Here is an 18,337-nt window from a genome sequence, read left to right as displayed (position 1 = left end):
TTCTGCATTTCCCTGAAAGGTCAACATGATCATGTAATGGCCTTCAGTGATTCTATCCTAATGCATATTAAATAGTATTCTTATATTGTACTGGTAGTACTGAAAGTGTGACTGAATGGGTTTGAACCTGGGTCGTCTGTGTGCCACAAGACTGCGGTAGCCCGCTGAGCTAAAGTCTAGGCATAAACTAGGGGGCCTAAAGCCCATCTGAGACCTGATTCACACAGTTTATATTATGTTTTCACATTGTCCTGTCCCGTATGGTTCCAGCAACTATGATGGATGCATAACCAGTCCAGTTCAGATCAGATTGGCTCAGTTTGGCCCTATAGTGTGAATCAGGCTTCTGAGTACTCAGGTTTCAGGCAAGGTGACTCGTGACGTGAGCTTGGTTCACCCAACCACCTCTGTCACAAAGGCACCTGTTCTTCTATATGGGTTTAAATCTCCCTATATGGCTGCAGGGTAGATGGTCAGGGCTCGGATATTATTTAAGGTCATTGCCCAGACAGCACATCCTGTTATGTCATGTTAACAACAGGGAAACCCACTATTGACCCCAATGTAATACCCTACAGCCACGCAAAGAAATCAATACTATATGGATCTGTATGGACTATATATGGAAGTCACTGAACTTCGGCTTTATCAGCCCCAGCCTGTGTTATCTGTTTCAGGACACTGCCTGTTCTTTCAGAAGAACACACACATCACAGCTGACACTGTATTTAGTGGGAGAGATAACGAACAGGTCAAGGAGATAGGGACTCATGTAGGTAAAGGCTACCTTATGAGAAATTCTCTTCAAGGTGAGTCCCCTCAATGGCATTATATCACAGGATTAGTGGGGTGTGTGTGTGCGTTCGGAGTGCGTGCGTATGTGTGTCAGTCACATTGCGACAGTGGGATATTTATTGACTACTCCCAGGATCGGAACAGCCTGTGCCGGCCCTTTCAGCAACAATGGCAGTATAGTAGTAAAGAATGGAATCTCCCACCACTCAGGAATGTCTCATGGCTCGTCAATACCCCACACAGGGGCAGGTTGAGAGTTCACTCATTATGCGCGCCTCAGCAGCTCTCTGATTGGCCCACAAAACCCATCCCAGGCGACTCCCCCGTCTCCTTGACAACGGTGTGAATGCATTCTTGACCCAGAGTTCCTGGAAGAGATTAGGCTGCAACACTCTCTCTCTCTCCCCCCCCCCCCCCCCCCTCTCTCTCTCTCTCTTCCCCCCTCTCACTCTCTCTCTCTCTCTCTTCCCCCCCTCTCTCTCTCTCTCTTCCCCCTCTCACTCTCTTCCCCCTCTCTCTCTCTCTTCCCCCCTCTCACTCACTCTCTCTCTCTCTCTCTCTTCCCCCCTCTCTATCTCTCTCTCTCTCTTCCCCCTCTCTCTCTCTCTCTCTTTCTTCCCCCCTCTCACTCTCTCTCTCTCGCTCTCTCTCTCTTCCCCCCTCTCTCTTCTTTCTCTGACATGGCGGCTGACTGAGGAAGGAAATGAACAGCTTCAGGTGAGGAAAGTTTAAACACACATACTGTGCTGGGTCAACAATCACAACATCAACAGTCAAATGGTTAGGTTGATTTGTAAATAGCTCTTAACACAATTGTATAAGCCATATTTGAACACATTGTCATGTGAAGTACTGCTCTATTTTGCGTGGAAAAGCTGTTTGAACTCTCAAAAGCTCTTTCTAGTGGTCAATTAGTTGGATCCATTAGTCGAATGATAAAAGCACAGCTAAGAGTCTCTCAGTCAGAGCTGCTCTCCCTATTTGACCCTAACCCCTGACCTGACCCCTATCTATCCTATACCTCCCTCAGGAGTCGTATACGCATTCTGGGGAGGCCACGGGGACATTAGATTCTCCTCCCTCTTGGCTATCACACAATGACCGACCATTCTAATAGTTCCTAGAAACACTGCACATGTGTATTCTGTTCCAACCCATGTCCCGCGGGGCCCTTTTGTTGCCAGATAAATTACTATTGGCTGTTTCGTAATAAATGGCTGTTTCGTAATCGAGAGTCAGGGGCTGCATGCACACACACACATGCAAGCACGTGCACACACACACAGCCCACCCCTAGGTTATCCTTTACATTGGGCCACAATTCCTGCAGCAACTGCTACTACTTCTGTGAGTATTGTTTAAGGGTGTTGCATAGAGCCCCTCAAATTTCCTTAGCTAAGGGCGTCATTTAAGGGTTTTACGGTAGTTTGAAGGACCGTGTGGCAGAAAGAGTCTCTGGTTACTATGGAGACGACCTGATTCACTGACTGAATTTCTAATCAAGGAGATCGCATTTATTTTGGGAGGTCGAAAATTAGAACTTCTACATTCAAGACAGGAGAAACAAATTGATACGGAAAATAATAAAACGTGTTTCTTTTAGTTATTTTTTTGTTTCTATTACTTTCTAGCATGTCAAGCAAATTTACAGTGGAGGTAGCTAGCTCTACAAGCTCTCACAGTCGCACGTCAGAATTAGACGTTCACCCATGTTCCTCAGACGTCAAATTTCAAAGTGTTTAAGGTTAAGTTTAGGCATTAAAAGGATCGGACCCTTTTTTTGAATTTTGCCTAAAATGGCATACCCAAATCTAACTGCCTGTAGCTCAGGCCCTGAAGCAGGGTTATGCATATTCTTGATACCATTTGAAAGAAAACAATTTGAAGGTTGTGGAAATGAAATTAATGTAGGAGAATATAACACATTAGATCTGGTTGAAGATAATACAAAGAAAAAAAAACAACGTTTTTTTGTATTTTTTTGTATCATCATCTTTGAAATGCAAGAGAAAGGTCATAATGAATTATTCTAGCCCAGGCGCAATTTAGACTTTGGCCACTAGATGGCAGCACTGTATGTGCACATTTTTTGAGTGATCCAGTGAAGTATTGCACATCCATTCAAAATGTTGTATCAAGACTGCCCAAATATGCCTAATTGGTTTATTCATAGATTTTCAAGTTCATAATTGTGCACTCTCCTCAAACAATAGCGTGGTATTTGATTTTCTCTGTCCCTATCCTCCAGGCCGGCTCGGTCCTCCCCTCCTGCTCCGTGGCTCGACGACTCACTACGAGCTCACAGAACAAGGCTCCGGGCAGCCGAGCGGAAATGGAGGAAAACTCGCCTCCCTGCGGACCTGGCATCCTTTCACTCACTCCTTTCTACATTCTCCTCTTCTGTCTCTGCTGCTAAAGCCACTTTCTACCACTCTAAATTCCAAGCATCTGCCTCTAACCCTAGGAAGCTCTTTGCTACCTTCTCCTCCCTCCTGAATCCTCCTCCCCCTCCCCCCCCCCCTCCTCCCTCTCTGCGGATGACTTCGTCAACCATTTTGAAAAGAAGGTTGACGATATCCGATCCTCGTTTGCTAAGTCAAACGACACCGCTGGTCCTGCTCACACTGCCCTACCGGCCGCCCAACAACCTGCCCACTTGACCCTATCCCCTCCTCTCTTCTCCAGACCATTTCCGGAGACCTTCTCCCCTTCCTCACCTCGCTCATCAACTCATCCTTGACCGCTGGCTACGTCCCTTCCGTCTTCAAGAGAGCGAGAGTTGCACCCCTTCTGAAAAAACCTACACTCGATCCCTCCGATGTCAACAACTACAGACCAGTATCCCTTCTTTCTTTTCTCTCCAAAACTCTTGAACGTGCCGTCCTTGGCCAGCTCTCCTGCTATCTCTCTCAGAATGACCTTCTTGATCCTAATCAGTCAGGTTTCAAGACTGGGCATTCAACTGAGACTGCTCTTCTCTGTGTCACGGAGGCTCTCCGCACTGCTAAAGCTAACTCTCTCTCCTCTGCTCTCATCCTTCTAGACCTATCTGCTGCCTTTGATACTGTGAACCATCAGATCCTCCTCTCCACCCTCTCCGAGTTGGGCATCTCCGGCGCGGCCCACGCTTGGATTGCGTCCTACCTGACAGGTCGCTCCTACCAGGTGGCGTGGCGAGAATCTGTCTCCGCACCATGCGCTCTCACCACTGGTGTCCCCCAGGGCTCTGTTCTAGGCCCTCTCCTATTCTCGCTATAGACCAAGTCACTTGGCTCTGTCATATCCTCACATGGTCTCTCCTATCATTGCTATGCAGACGACACACAATTAATCTTCTCCTTTCCCCCTTCTGATAACCAGGCGGCGAATCGCATCTCTGCATGTCTGTCAGACATATCGGTGTGGATGACGGATCACCAGCTCAAGCTGAACCTCGGCAAGACGGAGCTGCTCTTCCTCCCGGGGAAGGACTGCTCGTTCCATGATCTCGCCATCACGGTTGACAACTCCCTTGTGTCCTCCTCCCAGAGTGCTAAGAACCTTGGCGTGATCCTGGACAACACCCTGTCGTTCTCCACTAACATCAAGGCGGTGACCCGATCCTGTAGGTTCATGCTCTACAACATTCGCAGAGTACGACCCTGCCTCATACAGGAAGCGGCGCAGGTCCTAATCCAGGCACTTGTCATCTCCCGTCTGGATTACTGCAACTCGCTGTTGGCTGGGCTCCCTGCCTGTGCCATTAAACCCCTACAACTCATCCAGAACGCCGCAGCCCGTCTGGTGTTCAACCTTCCCAAGTTCTCTCACGTCACCCCGCTCCTCCGCTCTCTCCACTGGCTTCCAGTTGAAGCTCGCATCCACTACAAGACCATGGTGATTGCCTACGGAGCTGTGAAGGGAACGGCACCTCCATACCTTCAGGCTCTGATCAGGCCCTACACCCAAACAAGGGCACTGCGTTCATCCACCACTGGCCTGCTGGCCCCCCTACTTCTGAGGAAGCACAGTTCCCGCTCAGCCCAGTCAAAACTGTTCGCTTCTCTGGCACCCCAATGGTGGAACAAGCTCCCTCACGACGCCAGGACAGCGGAGTCAATCACCACCTTCCGGAGACACCTGAAACCCCACCTCTTTAAGGAATACCTAGGATAGGATAAAGTAATCCTTCTAACCCCCCCCCCCCCTTAAAAGATTTAGATGCACTATTGTAAAGTGGTTGTTCCACTGGATATCATAAGGTGAATGCACCATTTTGTAAGTCGCTCTGGATAAGAGCGTCTGCTAAATGACTTAAATGTAATGTAATATAATGTATTCTTTTACTCTAATACCTGCTGTAAATTGGACAGTTCAGTTAGATTAACAAGAATTTAAGCTTTCCGCCCATATCAAATATCTCTGTCCTGGGATTTTTTTGGGGTTTCTTGCAACCTCATGCTAGTCACATTAGCCTACGTTAGCTCAACCGTCCCGCTGACGCGACACCGATCCTGAAGAAGTTTTAACTATGAACTTTTTAGGTTAGGGTTAAGTTGAGCAATTAACTCAGAATTCTTAAGTTAGGAACCAATATACACAGGCAGTTAGGAAAGCTAAGGCTAGCTTTTTCAAGCAGAAATGTGCATCCTGTAGCACAAACTCCAAAAAGTTCTGGGAGACTATAAAGCCCATGGAGAATAAGAGCACCTCCTCCCAGCTGCCCACTGCACTGAGGCTAGGAAACACTATCACCACCGATAAATCCACTATAATTGAGAATTTCGATAAGCATTTTTCTACGGCTGGCCATGCTTTCCACCTGGCTACACCTACCCCGGTCAACAACCCTGCACCCCTGCACCCCTCACAGCAACTCGACCAAGCCTCCCCCAGCTTCTCCTTCACCCAAATCCAGATAGCTGATGTTCTGAAAGCTGCAAAATCTGGACCCCTACAAATCAGCTGGGCTAGACAATCTGGACCCTCTCTTTCTAAAATGATCTGCCGAAATTGTTGCAACCTCTATTACTAGCCTGTTCAACCTCTCTTTTGTATCGTCAGAGATTCCCAAAGATTGGAAAGCAGCCGCGGTCATCCCCTTCTTCAAAGGGGGGGACACTCTAGACCAAAACTGCTACAGACTTATATCTATCCTACCCTGCCTTTCTAAGGTCTTCGAAAGCCAATTTAACAAACAGATTACCGACCACTTCGAATCCCACCGTACCATCTCCGCTATGCAATCTGGTTTCAGAGCTGGTCATGGGTGCACCTCAGCCACGCTCAAGGTCCTAAACGATATCATAACCGCCAACGATAAGAGACATTACTGTGCAGCCGTATTCAACGACCTGGCCAAGGCTTTCGACTCTGTCAATCACCACATTCTTATCGTCAGACTCAACAGCCTTGGTTTCTCAAATGATTGCCTCGCCTGGTTCACCAACTTCTTCTCTGAAAGAGTTCAGTGTGTCAAATCGTAGGGCCTGTTGTCCGGACCTCTGGCAGTCTCTATGGGGGTGCCACAGGGTTCAATTCTCGGGCCGACTCTCTTCTCTGTATACATCAATGATGTCGCTCTTGTTGCTGGTGATTCTCTGATCCACCTCTACGCACTCTACTCAACAAATTGGATGCAGTCGATCACAGTGCCATCCGTTTTGTCACCAAAGCCCCCTATATACTACCTACGACTGCGACCTGAACGCTCTCGCTGGCTGGCCCTCGCTTCATGCTCATCGCCAAACCCGCTGGCTCCAGGTCATCTACAAGTCTTTGCTAGGTAAAGCCCCGCCTTATCTCAGCTCACTGGTCAGCATAGCAGCACCCACCCGTAGCACGCGCTCCAGCAGGTATATCTCACTGGTCACCCCCAAAGCCAATTCCTCCTTTGGCCGCCTTTCCTTCCAGTTCTCTGCTCCCAATGACTGGAACGAACTGCAAAAATCACTGAAGCTGGAGACACATATCTCCCTCACTAGCTTTAAGCACCAGCTGTCAGAGCAGCTCACAGATCACTGCACCTGTACATAGCCTATCTGTAAATAGCCCATCCAACTACCTCATCCCCATACTGTATTTATTTATTTATCTTGCTCCTTCGCACCCCAGTATCTCTACTTGCACATTCATGTTCTGCACATCTACCATTCCCGTGTTTAATTGCTATATTGTAATTATTTCGCCACCATGGTCTATTTATTGCCTTACCTCCCTTATCTTACCTCATTTGCACACAATGTATATATACTTTTTTTCTACTGTATTATTGACTGTATGTTTGTTTCACTCCATGTGTAACTCTGTGTTGTTGTATGTGTCGAACTGCTTTGCTTTATCTTGGCCAGGTCGCAGTTGTAAATGAGAACTTGTTCTCAACTAGCCTACCTGGTTAAATAAAGGTGAAATAAAAAAAATGTGGCTCAGTTGGTAGAGCATGGTGTTTGCAACGCCAGGGTTGTGGGTTCGATTCCCACGGGGGGCCAGTACGAAGAAAAAAAAATGAAAAAAAAAATGTATGAAATGTATGCATTCACTACTGTAAGTCGCTCTGGATAAGAGCGTCTGCTAAATGACTAAAATGTAAAAATGTAAATAAAAAAGGTTAGGCATTAACTCCAATGGTTAAGGTAAGGGTAATGGTTTGGGATAGGCTTAAAACAACGTTCTATCGCTGAATTTGAATATGCAACCTTTGGAATCAGAGGCAGATGCTTATGCCCATTCCCCATCCACAATGCTCTAGCAAAACCAAAACCTATTTGAAGGCAACAGTTGCCCCTAGTGGCCGGTTTCCATGTCATTTCCCGACGTCCTCAGACATGGATGTACGTCGAAAGCTGACTTATATCACTGGTGACCTGCCTGAGCTAGCTAGCCAGCAGCTTTCTAGCCATGGTTTGTGCACCTTTGATTGTTTAGCTAAGTAGCTAGCTAGCTGGTGGATGTTTTTGTTTTGAAACCAGGTCAGAGGAAAGCAATGTTCACCTCCACAAATGTTATTTACATTGATATCCATACTAAATGAAGCACTTAAGGGACCTCATGGACACCCTTAACTTTTTCACTTAATGTCAGGGGGAAATTCACGTTCAAATGTTTTGTACAACTGACTTAAAGTTAAGGAAACTTCAAGGGAAAGATGTGAGGGAAATTAACTTAAGATGCTTTATGTAACCAGGCCCAGAGCCTTATTTCCCCTCCGGCAGCCCAGCACTCACAATGCCCAGGGTTACTCAGCATTGCGGTGGAGGGAAGACGTGCAGTCATGTCATAATGAGTGGAATTCTGGCGTGTTCTTGGAATTCTGAGCAACAACAAAGTAGCTTGCTGTGTTTGGACAGGATGAGGACTTGATACTCCTAGTGCATAAATCAATCTGTGTCTGAAATCAATGTGGGGCATGCCAAGAGTACGCCAAAACAGTTGCATACCAATGCTGATGTTTTTAGAAAGACAAATTACTTCAGTTTTGTTGTTGGCTGGATTTGCATACTGAGAGAGAAAATGATTGCTATGGGAACAAAAAAGGTGCTGTCAATCAAATGCAACTTTTGCAATTTTAACATAGGAAAAATGCTATGTACAGTATACATACTCACTCACTCCTTCTCATGTGTTTGTGTGGGGTGTGTGTGAGTGCATGTGTGTTTTTTGAGGTACACTCAAGCATGTCCCTGTGCCGGTACTTGCAACTTTAGTCACCAGAGTTTCCCTGAGGACTCGCACAAGTTATGGCTGTATCTACTAAATCACATTGCTCATTGAAACAAGCTTCAGGGCTCTTCCACCCTCATATTCTTTTTAGTCAGTTATTACTCTCGCTCTGCTGCCCGTAGAGCCTATAGGCACCTGCAACAAACCAGGCCCTGCCCTGATTACAGGCACTGGTGCTTTTTCAGTGTGTCAGTTTATGAGTAGAAGAAAGGAAAAGAGGCACGGCCACTGGCTTGAAATACTGTCATTACAGTTAGTGTAAATATGCCTGTAAATTGGCCTGCCCTACCCAGTCCTAGTTCCTATTGTAAACACTTTATTGCCATGTATTGCATTTCTGGGAATTCTCACCTATAGGCCTGTTAGATTCTATAGAAAAGTAAATGTAAATGATTAAAATGATTACAACAAAAACTGTATCTGTAATCAGTTACTTTACTAGCAAAAATATTGTAAACGGATAACAGATACTTTTGAAAAACTAGAGGATTACTTCTTGGATTACTTTTACATTCAGAAAGGATGTTTGCAAGAAATACATTATGACACCTTTCTGTTTTCTCAATGACATTCAATTCAGCATTGAAAATAGGCGCAGGTTTAAGTTTGTTCCACCTGAGTCTGACCACAAGTCAGAAACCACTATGATGACACACAAAATACGTTTGATGGGGAAAGTAATCAAAAAGGTGTGATGGGGAAAGTAATCAAAAAGTAGCGGAAAGTAATCAGATTATGTTACTGAGTTTGGCTGATCCAGAAATGATGTTATTGATTTACAATTTTGGATAGGTAACTAGTAACTGTAACAGATTACATTTAGAAAGTAACCTACCCAACCCTGCCAGGCATGCAGCCATATATACAGGCTGGCTTCTGTAGCAGGTTATATAATTTCATTGCTGACAAGACATAGTAGGTAAGCAAAGAAGCTTTGCTATTGGATGAAGGAGTCACCTCACCAACAGCTGTCTTCTCCAGAACCCTGGTGATATTTACACTTATATGAATATCTTCGTACATCTGTGGAGGACATTACAAAATGACTTTTAGTCTGCCAACTGGGCTACACCCCCCTCGCCCCCACATCGCTTGTAACGTTCTGAAAATATGTGAATTCACCTCTTCAAATGAAGAAATATATAGCCTATATGGGTTAGCCTACTGTTCTGAGCTTTAAAAACGACACTGTCCAATACACGTGCTACTTTGTAGCTAGTGGGCCAGTACTGTTACGTGTGGGCTGCGGGGTTCTATCATTGGTTCCCATGGGGGGGTTTACGCCGTGCTACGTCACCAGCGGAGTATAGGGAGGGTTGTTTTTCTCTCCGGTGACAGGAGGAGTATCTGCACAGCCCTTTAGCACACCGCCAAGCGGAAGATCAAATGACGGAAAGGTTCCGTTCGCTATTACAATGTAATAGTTGAATTGGAATAAGAAACGCAGATTTACCGATACAGCGGAAGACATTTGAATGGCTAAAATACTCTGAGCTGACAATTCGTCGTCAATAATGTACGTATGAATATGATTGTGAATCCTAGGCTATTTATCCATATGATAGTCTTCTAATTTTTGTGTCATTTCTTATCGACGGATAGCTGCACCCAGATCATCTCTGCATGTGTTATTATTAGCCTTGTTTCCTTTTTTATATGAATCAATTGCCAGGCGTTATGGCAAGCACAGCTTCATATAACCTCCAGACTACAGTTATGTTCGTAATTGCGTTGTCGCAATGGAGATTGAAATGGTCTATGGTCATAAACAACGGCTCATTTTCACAAAGTTGTTATTTACGCATTCTAAACTGGTCGGAATGTGAAAGATTCTGTGTTTTATATAAACAGCTGTTTGTGTTAGGTCATGCTTGTTGTCTGCTACAGTAGCTGTGTAATGCATCGGTGTAGCTCGCAATTAACCTAGAATATATTGAATATATTTGTAAACATATTTTAAATACTTTCAGTTGATGAGGACCGGTGTTGGACAAAAATTGGCCACCTGAATGTGTTCTCTACCCAGTTCATGGCCATTTTATTTGGAAACCTTGACTGCCAGACAGCTTTGGATGGGAAGTCACATGACTTCTACTACGTGGGGAAGGGAAAGGGGGATACATAGTTAGTTGTACAACTGAATGCATTCAACTGAAATGTGTCTTCCGCATTTAACCCAACCCCTCTGAATCAGAGAGGTGCGGGGGGCTGCCTTAATCAACATCCACGTCTTCGGTGCCTGGGGAACAGTGGGTTAACTGCCTTGTTCAGGGGCAGAACGACAGATGTTTACCTTGTCAGCCCGGGGATTCGATCCAGCAGCCTTTCGGTTACTGGCCCAACGCTCTAACCACAGTACTTAAAGGAAAAACAATTTTGCATTATCATGATGATGTGGCACGTGTCAATTTGCTTCTTTAAAATCCAATATCTATAAAACTTGACAGGAAAACATTTTGGGACTGTATCAACAGTGGACTAATGAACAAAAATAGTTTTTCTTTAATTAAAAATAGGCCTACTTTAAAGTACTACATACGTATTTTTTTTATATCTGTACTTTACTATTTATATTTTTGACAGCTTTTTCTTTTGCTTCACTACATTCCTAAAGAAAATACTGTACTTTTTACTCCATACATTTTCCCTGACACCCAAAAGTACTCATTACATTTTGATGGCTTAGCAGGACAGGAAAATTGTCAAATTCTGTAAATTAAAAAAAACAAGAACAAACATTGTCTGGTTTGCTTAATATAAGGAATTTGAAATAATTTATACTTTTACTTTTGATACTTAAGTATATTTTAAACCAAATACTTTTAGACTTTTACTCAAGTAGTATTTTTACTGGGTGACTTTCACTTTTACTTGAGTCATTTTCTATTAAGGTATTTTAACTTTTACTCAAGTCAATGTCAATTGAGTACTTTTTCCACCACTGTATATAAATAAGATCCTCTGCCAATGGGACTGTTGTTGATCTGTGGTGTTTGTGTGTTTGATTCCGTCCTGTGTGTGTCCGTCCTGTGTTTGTGTTTGCATGCATTTGTGCGTGTGTGCTGTCTGTGAAGTGAGAGAAGATGATAAACTAGGTGCAGTTAATGTAGCTAGTTAAATAGGGGAGACAGGTAGCCTAGTGGTTAGAGCGTTGGGGCCGTAACTGAAAGGTTGCTGGGTTGAATCCCTGAGCTGACAAGGTAAAAATTGGTCTTTCTGCACCTCTAATCTGAGTATCTCTGGGTTATACTAATATGAAATGTGTGTAACATTGTGGAGTAGGGCTAAGTTACTGCTGATCTCAGGTCAGGTTTGTGGTCCCACCCTCATGATTTGCAGAAGGTATGAGTTGATCCTATGTGCCTGTACTTCTACCCAGAGCTGACATTGTATTGTGAGTGTAGTTTATTTTACTGTGGGATATACCCTGGGCCAATACTGTGTGTCTTTTGATTGGTTGGAAACCAGGAAGCAGGTTCATGTCCTTGAGGGGGAAGTGGAGGAAACTCTTGAGCTGAATGAGTTCCCCTGTTAACACATGGTCTGTGTTTGTATTAGTGGGGATGGCAGAACGTGTGGGGAGTGAGGGTTGGGTAGTCATGTAATTGTCGTGAAATGCCACTGATACTGGGTTTAGGGTGGCAGGTAGCCTAGCGTTTAGAGTTTTGGGCCAGTAATCGAAAGGTTGCTAGTTTGAATCAGCGAGCCTACAAGGTGAAAAATCTGTTGCTGTGCCTTTGAGCAAAGCCCTGACCCTGTAAAACAACACATTTCACTGGACCTACCTGGTGTATGTGACAATACAAACATCATTTTGGGGGGAGTCTTGTCAGTTGTCACACTGAGGGAGAGAGAAGTGTGTGTGTGTGTGTGTGTTTGGGGGGGGGGGGGGGGGTTGAGGAGAGAGAGACTTTATGCTTCCATTGTTTGAGTACTGTTTAAGGTATCTTAGTCTGGGATATACTGTTTGATCGAGTGCCAAGATTAGACCTGTTAGTTTCAGAAGCTAATACAAAAACGTTTTCCCAAAAATGACAACAATGTGAAAAACAGGATTCGTAGATTCAAACAGCGACACTTTACCTCCAAGATATCTGTTCTCCAACGTGTATTTATCTTTGCCTGTTCTATTCGTCCTTGAACACAGAGTATCAGGTGCCCAGGCATAAAGAAAACACATAGTAGGTCTGTCTCGCTGTGGTTGATGATGTCTGTACAGTCTGTTAGATCGACAGCCCTCTCTGAGAGCCTGGTAATTGAGAGGTGTTACGAAATAATGATCATTGGTCAGGAGAACTGACAGGATATTAAAGCCATCTGTCCAGAAGGCGTGTGTGTGTGTGTGTGTGTGTGTGTGTGTGTGTGTGTGTGTGTGTGTGTGTGTGTGTGTGTGTGTGTGTGGTGTGTGTGTGTGTGTGTGTGTGTGTGCGTGCTAGACGTGACTCAGCAGAAACTGAGTCGGGGATAATAAAGTGGAGAGTATACAGCCAACAAAGTAAACTCACTGTTTAGTGAGAAGAGATGTCGTTCTCCCTCTTGCACTGTTAGGGTCAAATTCTATCTTGAAACCTGCTCACTTAAAGATGGACTCACAAACACCAGTAGTTTTGAAAGTGGTGCTCATGAGCCAAAAGTGGTCCCCGTTTTTTGTGTACCATGTCATCAAATTGTGTACTACATCCATTTCGTATGATATGTTACGTCCTGCAAAACATATATATTTTTTTTAAATTGCAATTCGTACGATATGTTACACATTTGATGTGTTCAAGATCCTGGAGTGCATCTTTAACTCTGACTTCCACACAAACCATGCACACATGTCAAAGGGAGATTTGCACCAAAATAATTGTAGGTGTGTGGTTAAGACTTCTACAGAACATGTTGTCTCTGTCTTTTACACTGTTAGCGAATCGTCTTTTGTCTATCCTACATGAATAATTCGGTCTGAATCCTAACTTCGTTCACATTGGGCCTCCAGGGAAATGGTTTCCTCTCCCTCTCCAGGGCCCTTTTGGTAATTAGAGGACATTAGTGTTGCTGCCCGCCTGTGACTGAGACACTGGCATGCTGATTAATCCCCTTTCAGATGCCAGTGCAGCAGAGGGCACTGTGCCCCAAGTGCATGTGTGTGTCAGTGCGTGTCTGTGCGTGATATGCAGAGTGTAGGCACGTGTTTCAATGAGAACGTCAGTGCGTTTATTGGAGGGTAGGAGATAGGATCTCAACCGCCTTCAGCCTTTCAGCCATATCGCCTCGGTTTAGTCAGAGTTGTCTGCTGAATATAGCTTTCTTTCCATTGCAATGCAACTCCAGCTCTATTCTGCTGCTTCTTCTGCACAGGGCCGTGGGACTCAGCAGAGGGCTTTTGAGGCACGGCTGGTTGCTTTTCAGCATCATTGTGACAAATGCATCAGTAAAAAAGCCTTCTAATGACCTGATGCGAGGGGGATGAGGATGGTGGGTCAGAGTGGAATGTGACTCACAGTTAGAGAGCCAGGGAAACCTAACAGAGCTGATCAATCCATATTTCCCGAGGCATTAACGTCACTCTGGTATATCATGATATTACTCGACAGGATCATCAAGAATCGGCGTCAGGCAGTTTGGGAAACGAGAGATTTGATGTATTTCTCTCTTTCTCTCTCCCCCTCCACCCTCTCACCCTCCCTCAGTCTCAGACCATGAACTACGTGGGCCAGTTGGCAGGCCAGGTGTTTGTGCAGGTGAAGGAGCTGTACCGGGGCCTGAACCCGGCCACTCTTTCAGGCTGCATCGACGTCATCGTGGTACGGCAGCCTGACGGCACCCTGCAGTGCTCGCCCTTCCACGTCCGCTTTGGCAAGATGGGTGTGCTGCGTTCCCGTGAGAAAGTGGTGAGAGGACAATGGAATGTGTGGGGGGGGGGGGGGGGGGGGGGGGGCTGGGTAAAGGGGCACTGGGGCAGAGGACATAGGGTAATAGAGAGTGATGGGTGTTAACAGTACTGGCAAGAGGGGGGGATCATCCTGGCTCAGTGTCATACGGAAATTACCAGAGAGAGAATAGGGGGATGAGAGAAAGATAGAAAATATAGAAAATAGATCAATAGAAAAAATGTAAAGATAGAAGGAGAGTTGGATGGGAGAGATGGTTGGAGAGACAGAGAGACATGAAATGTAGAGCAGAGGAAAGAAAGTGATTGAGGGTAGAGCGGAGGGAAAAAGAGAGATAGAGAGAGAGAGTGGGATGGAGAGCTATAGTGATGGCTGGTTTCCTCTGTGTATCAGGTGGACATAGAGATCAATGGAGAGCCTGTGAGTCTACAAATGAAGCTGGGGGAGAACGGAGAAGCCTTCTTCGTCAAGGAGACGGAGAACACACTGGTACGTACCGTGTGACACACACACATAACCATGGCTAGAAACAGCACACATATTGTTCACAGGACAACATGTGCTGAATGTCACTCAGCACGAGAGAGAGAGAGAGAGAGAGAGAGAGAGAGAGAGAGAGAGAGAGAGAGAGAGAGAGAGGAGAGGTAGCCTAGTGAATTGACGTAACAGATGTAATCATACTTCTTAACTCTCTCGCGTTGTGTTTTTAAAGAAAGGACTGTACAGCCAGCGGTCCCAGTTGATTGGTGTTTATTCTGATGATAGACACAACGAAACACATTACAGGTGCAGGACAACAGTATGCTGAAGGCTGGAGATTTGTGATTCATTTTTTAGCATGCAAATAATATATATATATATATATATATATATATATATATATATATATATATATATATATATGCAAGCGGTGGGTCACTCTGAAATAGTGCATTCTATTTACGTATTTACAATGTGTACGAGTTCACTATTTACAGGAAATGTAAATAGTGGACTCGTACACATTGTAAATATGTAAATAGAACGCACTATTTCAGAACGTGACCTATCGCTTTCATGTCAATATCAAACAGGGAAGAATTGACGTTCGCAATCTCCCCCTAGCTGCAAGCATAGCCAATCACATAACACCTTATTGGCATCTGACTTGAACCAACCAATAGAAATACATAAATATTGCAGTGGCATGAGGAAACATATCCAACCCTGTTAGACTGACTGTTAGACTGTAATGTGAGCGGTGCTTTTTGGAAACAAACCATGAGGACACATGCTGTAACTGGATCCTAGACATGACAGGAACAGAATGGACCCCTTGCCCCGCCAAGGCCAAACACACAGCCCGGCCAAGAACCGTGAAGAATCTATGAAAAGGTCATGGGTTCATGCCAAAAAGGTTTCAGGCAGAATCTCAGTGATGTGATCTCACACAGTATGAAATGATGCACCAGTCATGCTTACACACACCACACACACACACACACACACACACACACACACACACACACAAACACAAACACACACACTAAGCCATGCGTACTAAATAGTGTGCTAGTGTGAACTTTGTGGCACCGTCTTATGCAGATACAGACGACGGGAGGAGAGAAAGAATCTTTTAATAGATGACATTTACTACGATCAGCAAATTGAAAGCCAATTACCATTAGTAGGGGGAAATGCCAGACTGAATCGTTTTGTTTGAAGTACAGTCTACAGATGTGTGTTCTTATAGTCAGTCATTTATTCATCTAGTATGTGGCTCTCCGAGCTCTCAGAGTAGCTGCTACACCCAGCTCCCAGCCCTTAGTAATAACATCACGCAGGAGAGAGGAGGAGAGGGAAATGATGAAGGGATGAAGGGATGATACTTAGTCTTTTCTCCAGTAAAGGGATTAAAACAGAGCTGTCATAATCTGGGGTTTAGATTAATTGGGCTGTCGTGACTGTCTGAGTCAGACTCCCGATCCATACCATGGTCCCATTTCCCTCCACCCCTCTTTCCTGATACAACCTCTCCTCTTTACTTCTGTCTTTTCCTGTCTCCTCTCTGCTCTCTCCTCTCCTTCTGTCTCCTTCCTTCCACCCCTCACCTCGCCTCACTTTTCCCTGCTACAACCTTTCCTCTCTCCTCTCTGCTCTCTCCTCTCCTTCTGTCTCCTTCCACCCCTCACCTCACCAGACTTTTCCCTGCTACAACCTTTCCTCTCTGCTCTCTCCTCTCCTTCTGTCTCCTTCCACCCCTCACTTCACCAGACTTTTCCCTGCTACAACCTTTCCTCTCTCCTCTCTGCTCTCTCCTCTCCTTCTGCCTCCTTCCACCCCTCACTTCACCAGACTTTTCCCTGCTACAACCTTTCATCTCTCCTCTCTGCTCTCTCCTCTCCTTCTGTCTCCTTCCACCCCTCTCCTCACCTCACCAGACTTTTCCCTGCTACAACCTTTCCTCTCTGCTCTCTCCTCTCCTTCTGTCTCCTTCCACCCCTCTCCTCACCTCACCAGACTTTTCCCTGCTACAACCTTTCCTCTCTGCTCTCTCCTCTCCTTCTGTCTCCTTCCACCCCTCACTTCACCAGACTTTTCCCTGCTACAACCTTTCCTCTCTCCTCTCTGCTCTCTCCTCTCCTTCTGGCTCCTTCCTCACCTCACCAGACTTTTCCCTGCTACAACCTTTCCTCTCTGCTCTCTCCTCTCCTTCTGTCTCCTTCCACCCCTCTCCTCACCTCACCAGACTTTTCCCTGCTACAACCTTTCCTCTCTGCTCTCTCCTCTCCTTCTGTCTCCTTCCACCCCTCACTTCACCAGACTTTTCCCTGCTACAACCTTTCCTCTCTCCTCTCTGCTCTCTCCTCTCCTTCTGGCTCCTTCCTCACCTCACCAGACTTTTCCCTGCTACAACCTTTCCTCTCTCCTCTCTGCTCTCTCCTCTCCTTCTGTCTCCTTCCACCCCTCTCCTCACCTCACCAGACTATTCCCTGCTACAACCTTTACTCTCTCTTCTCTTCCTCTCTCTTTCTCCCCCTCCTCACTTCTCCCTCCTCTCTCCTACTCCCTCCTCTCCTCCTCTCTGCCCTAGTCTATGCCCCTCTTTCAGGCAGAAACATGTTCCTTCTTAATAACAAAGAATCACTGTAGAGATTCTATTTTCCTGACAGTGGCTGTATACCTTTTCAGCATCCAGTTGGTTCTTCATTTTACAGTGTGTGTCTTGGTTGGACTGTAAAGATCTTGTTTCTCCTAACCCTCTGGGAATAATCTCCCTCCTAAACATAGCTGTCCCTCCGCCGCCCCACTGAAAAAACAACCCTATTTATGCACAGTCCACACACACACACGGCTGAGGAGTCTGTCCTCTCCCTGATTCGCCGTCTCTACCGTATACGTGGTAGGGGAGAGCACTGAGGTATCAATGTACGGCTCTATCTCTCTCTCCTACTCTCACTCCCTCCCAGGTTTTCAGATTATCTGAACGTGGCAGGATCAACGATAACAGTGTCAAAGAACCCATTTGCACTGGCACTAGCCAAGCTCTAAACTACCCCTCCTACCCCCCTCTCTCCAGGGCCCGATTACCGAAAGGGCCTGCAGGGCGTGTGCCCCAGGGCCCTCGACCTTCGGGGGGCCCACAACTCAAATTTACCGCAGATAGCATATGTGACCCGTTTCAGGAAGCTAGGCATGTGTCACTACTTCACAGGAGAGGCATTTTAACGTAAAACAATTTTTTATCATAATGCGTTTTTTTTGTGTGGCAGAAATGCCTTCTGGAACATGTGAACTTTCATGTGCCTTAATAACAAATGTGTATGCCAGCTGTAAATACGAATAAAGTTGTTGACTTATGAGCCTATTTGGTTTAGCCACTGAAAAAGCAAGGAACCTTCCAGCTAGCCATGATTGGCTGATATAATGGATGGGCTGGACATGCTGAGAGATGGGTTTGGATTGGTCTGCCATGTAGCATGCTTCTG

At 45.5% G+C, this 18,337-nt stretch overlaps 1 protein-coding gene across 5 annotated transcripts in view; it reads left to right on the top strand.

Moving 5' to 3' along the window:
* Positions 1 to 18,337, top strand: part of LOC106610734 (phosphatidate phosphatase LPIN1) — a 50,374-nt gene that overhangs the window by 2,011 nt on the left and 30,026 nt on the right. For 4 of the 5 annotated variants that reach the window (XM_014210259.3, XM_014210258.3, XM_014210257.3 and 1 more), the window contains exons 2-3: positions 14,169 to 14,369; positions 14,763 to 14,858. In XM_014210259.3, coding sequence (XP_014065734.3) covers positions 14,169 to 14,369; positions 14,763 to 14,858 — 297 coding nt within the window. Of the gene's footprint in view, positions 1 to 9,809; positions 10,010 to 14,168; positions 14,370 to 14,762; positions 14,859 to 18,337 lie in introns of those variants that run through there. The other variant, XM_014210260.3, reaches the window with a different exon arrangement.

This window comes from Salmo salar, chromosome 09, assembly GCF_965601325.2.
Source record: "Salmo salar chromosome 09, fSalSal1, whole genome shotgun sequence".
Taxonomy (NCBI): domain Eukaryota; kingdom Metazoa; phylum Chordata; class Actinopteri; order Salmoniformes; family Salmonidae; genus Salmo; species Salmo salar.
Note: the sequence above shows the minus strand (reverse complement) of the source record. Positions and strands in the feature narration are given on the sequence as shown.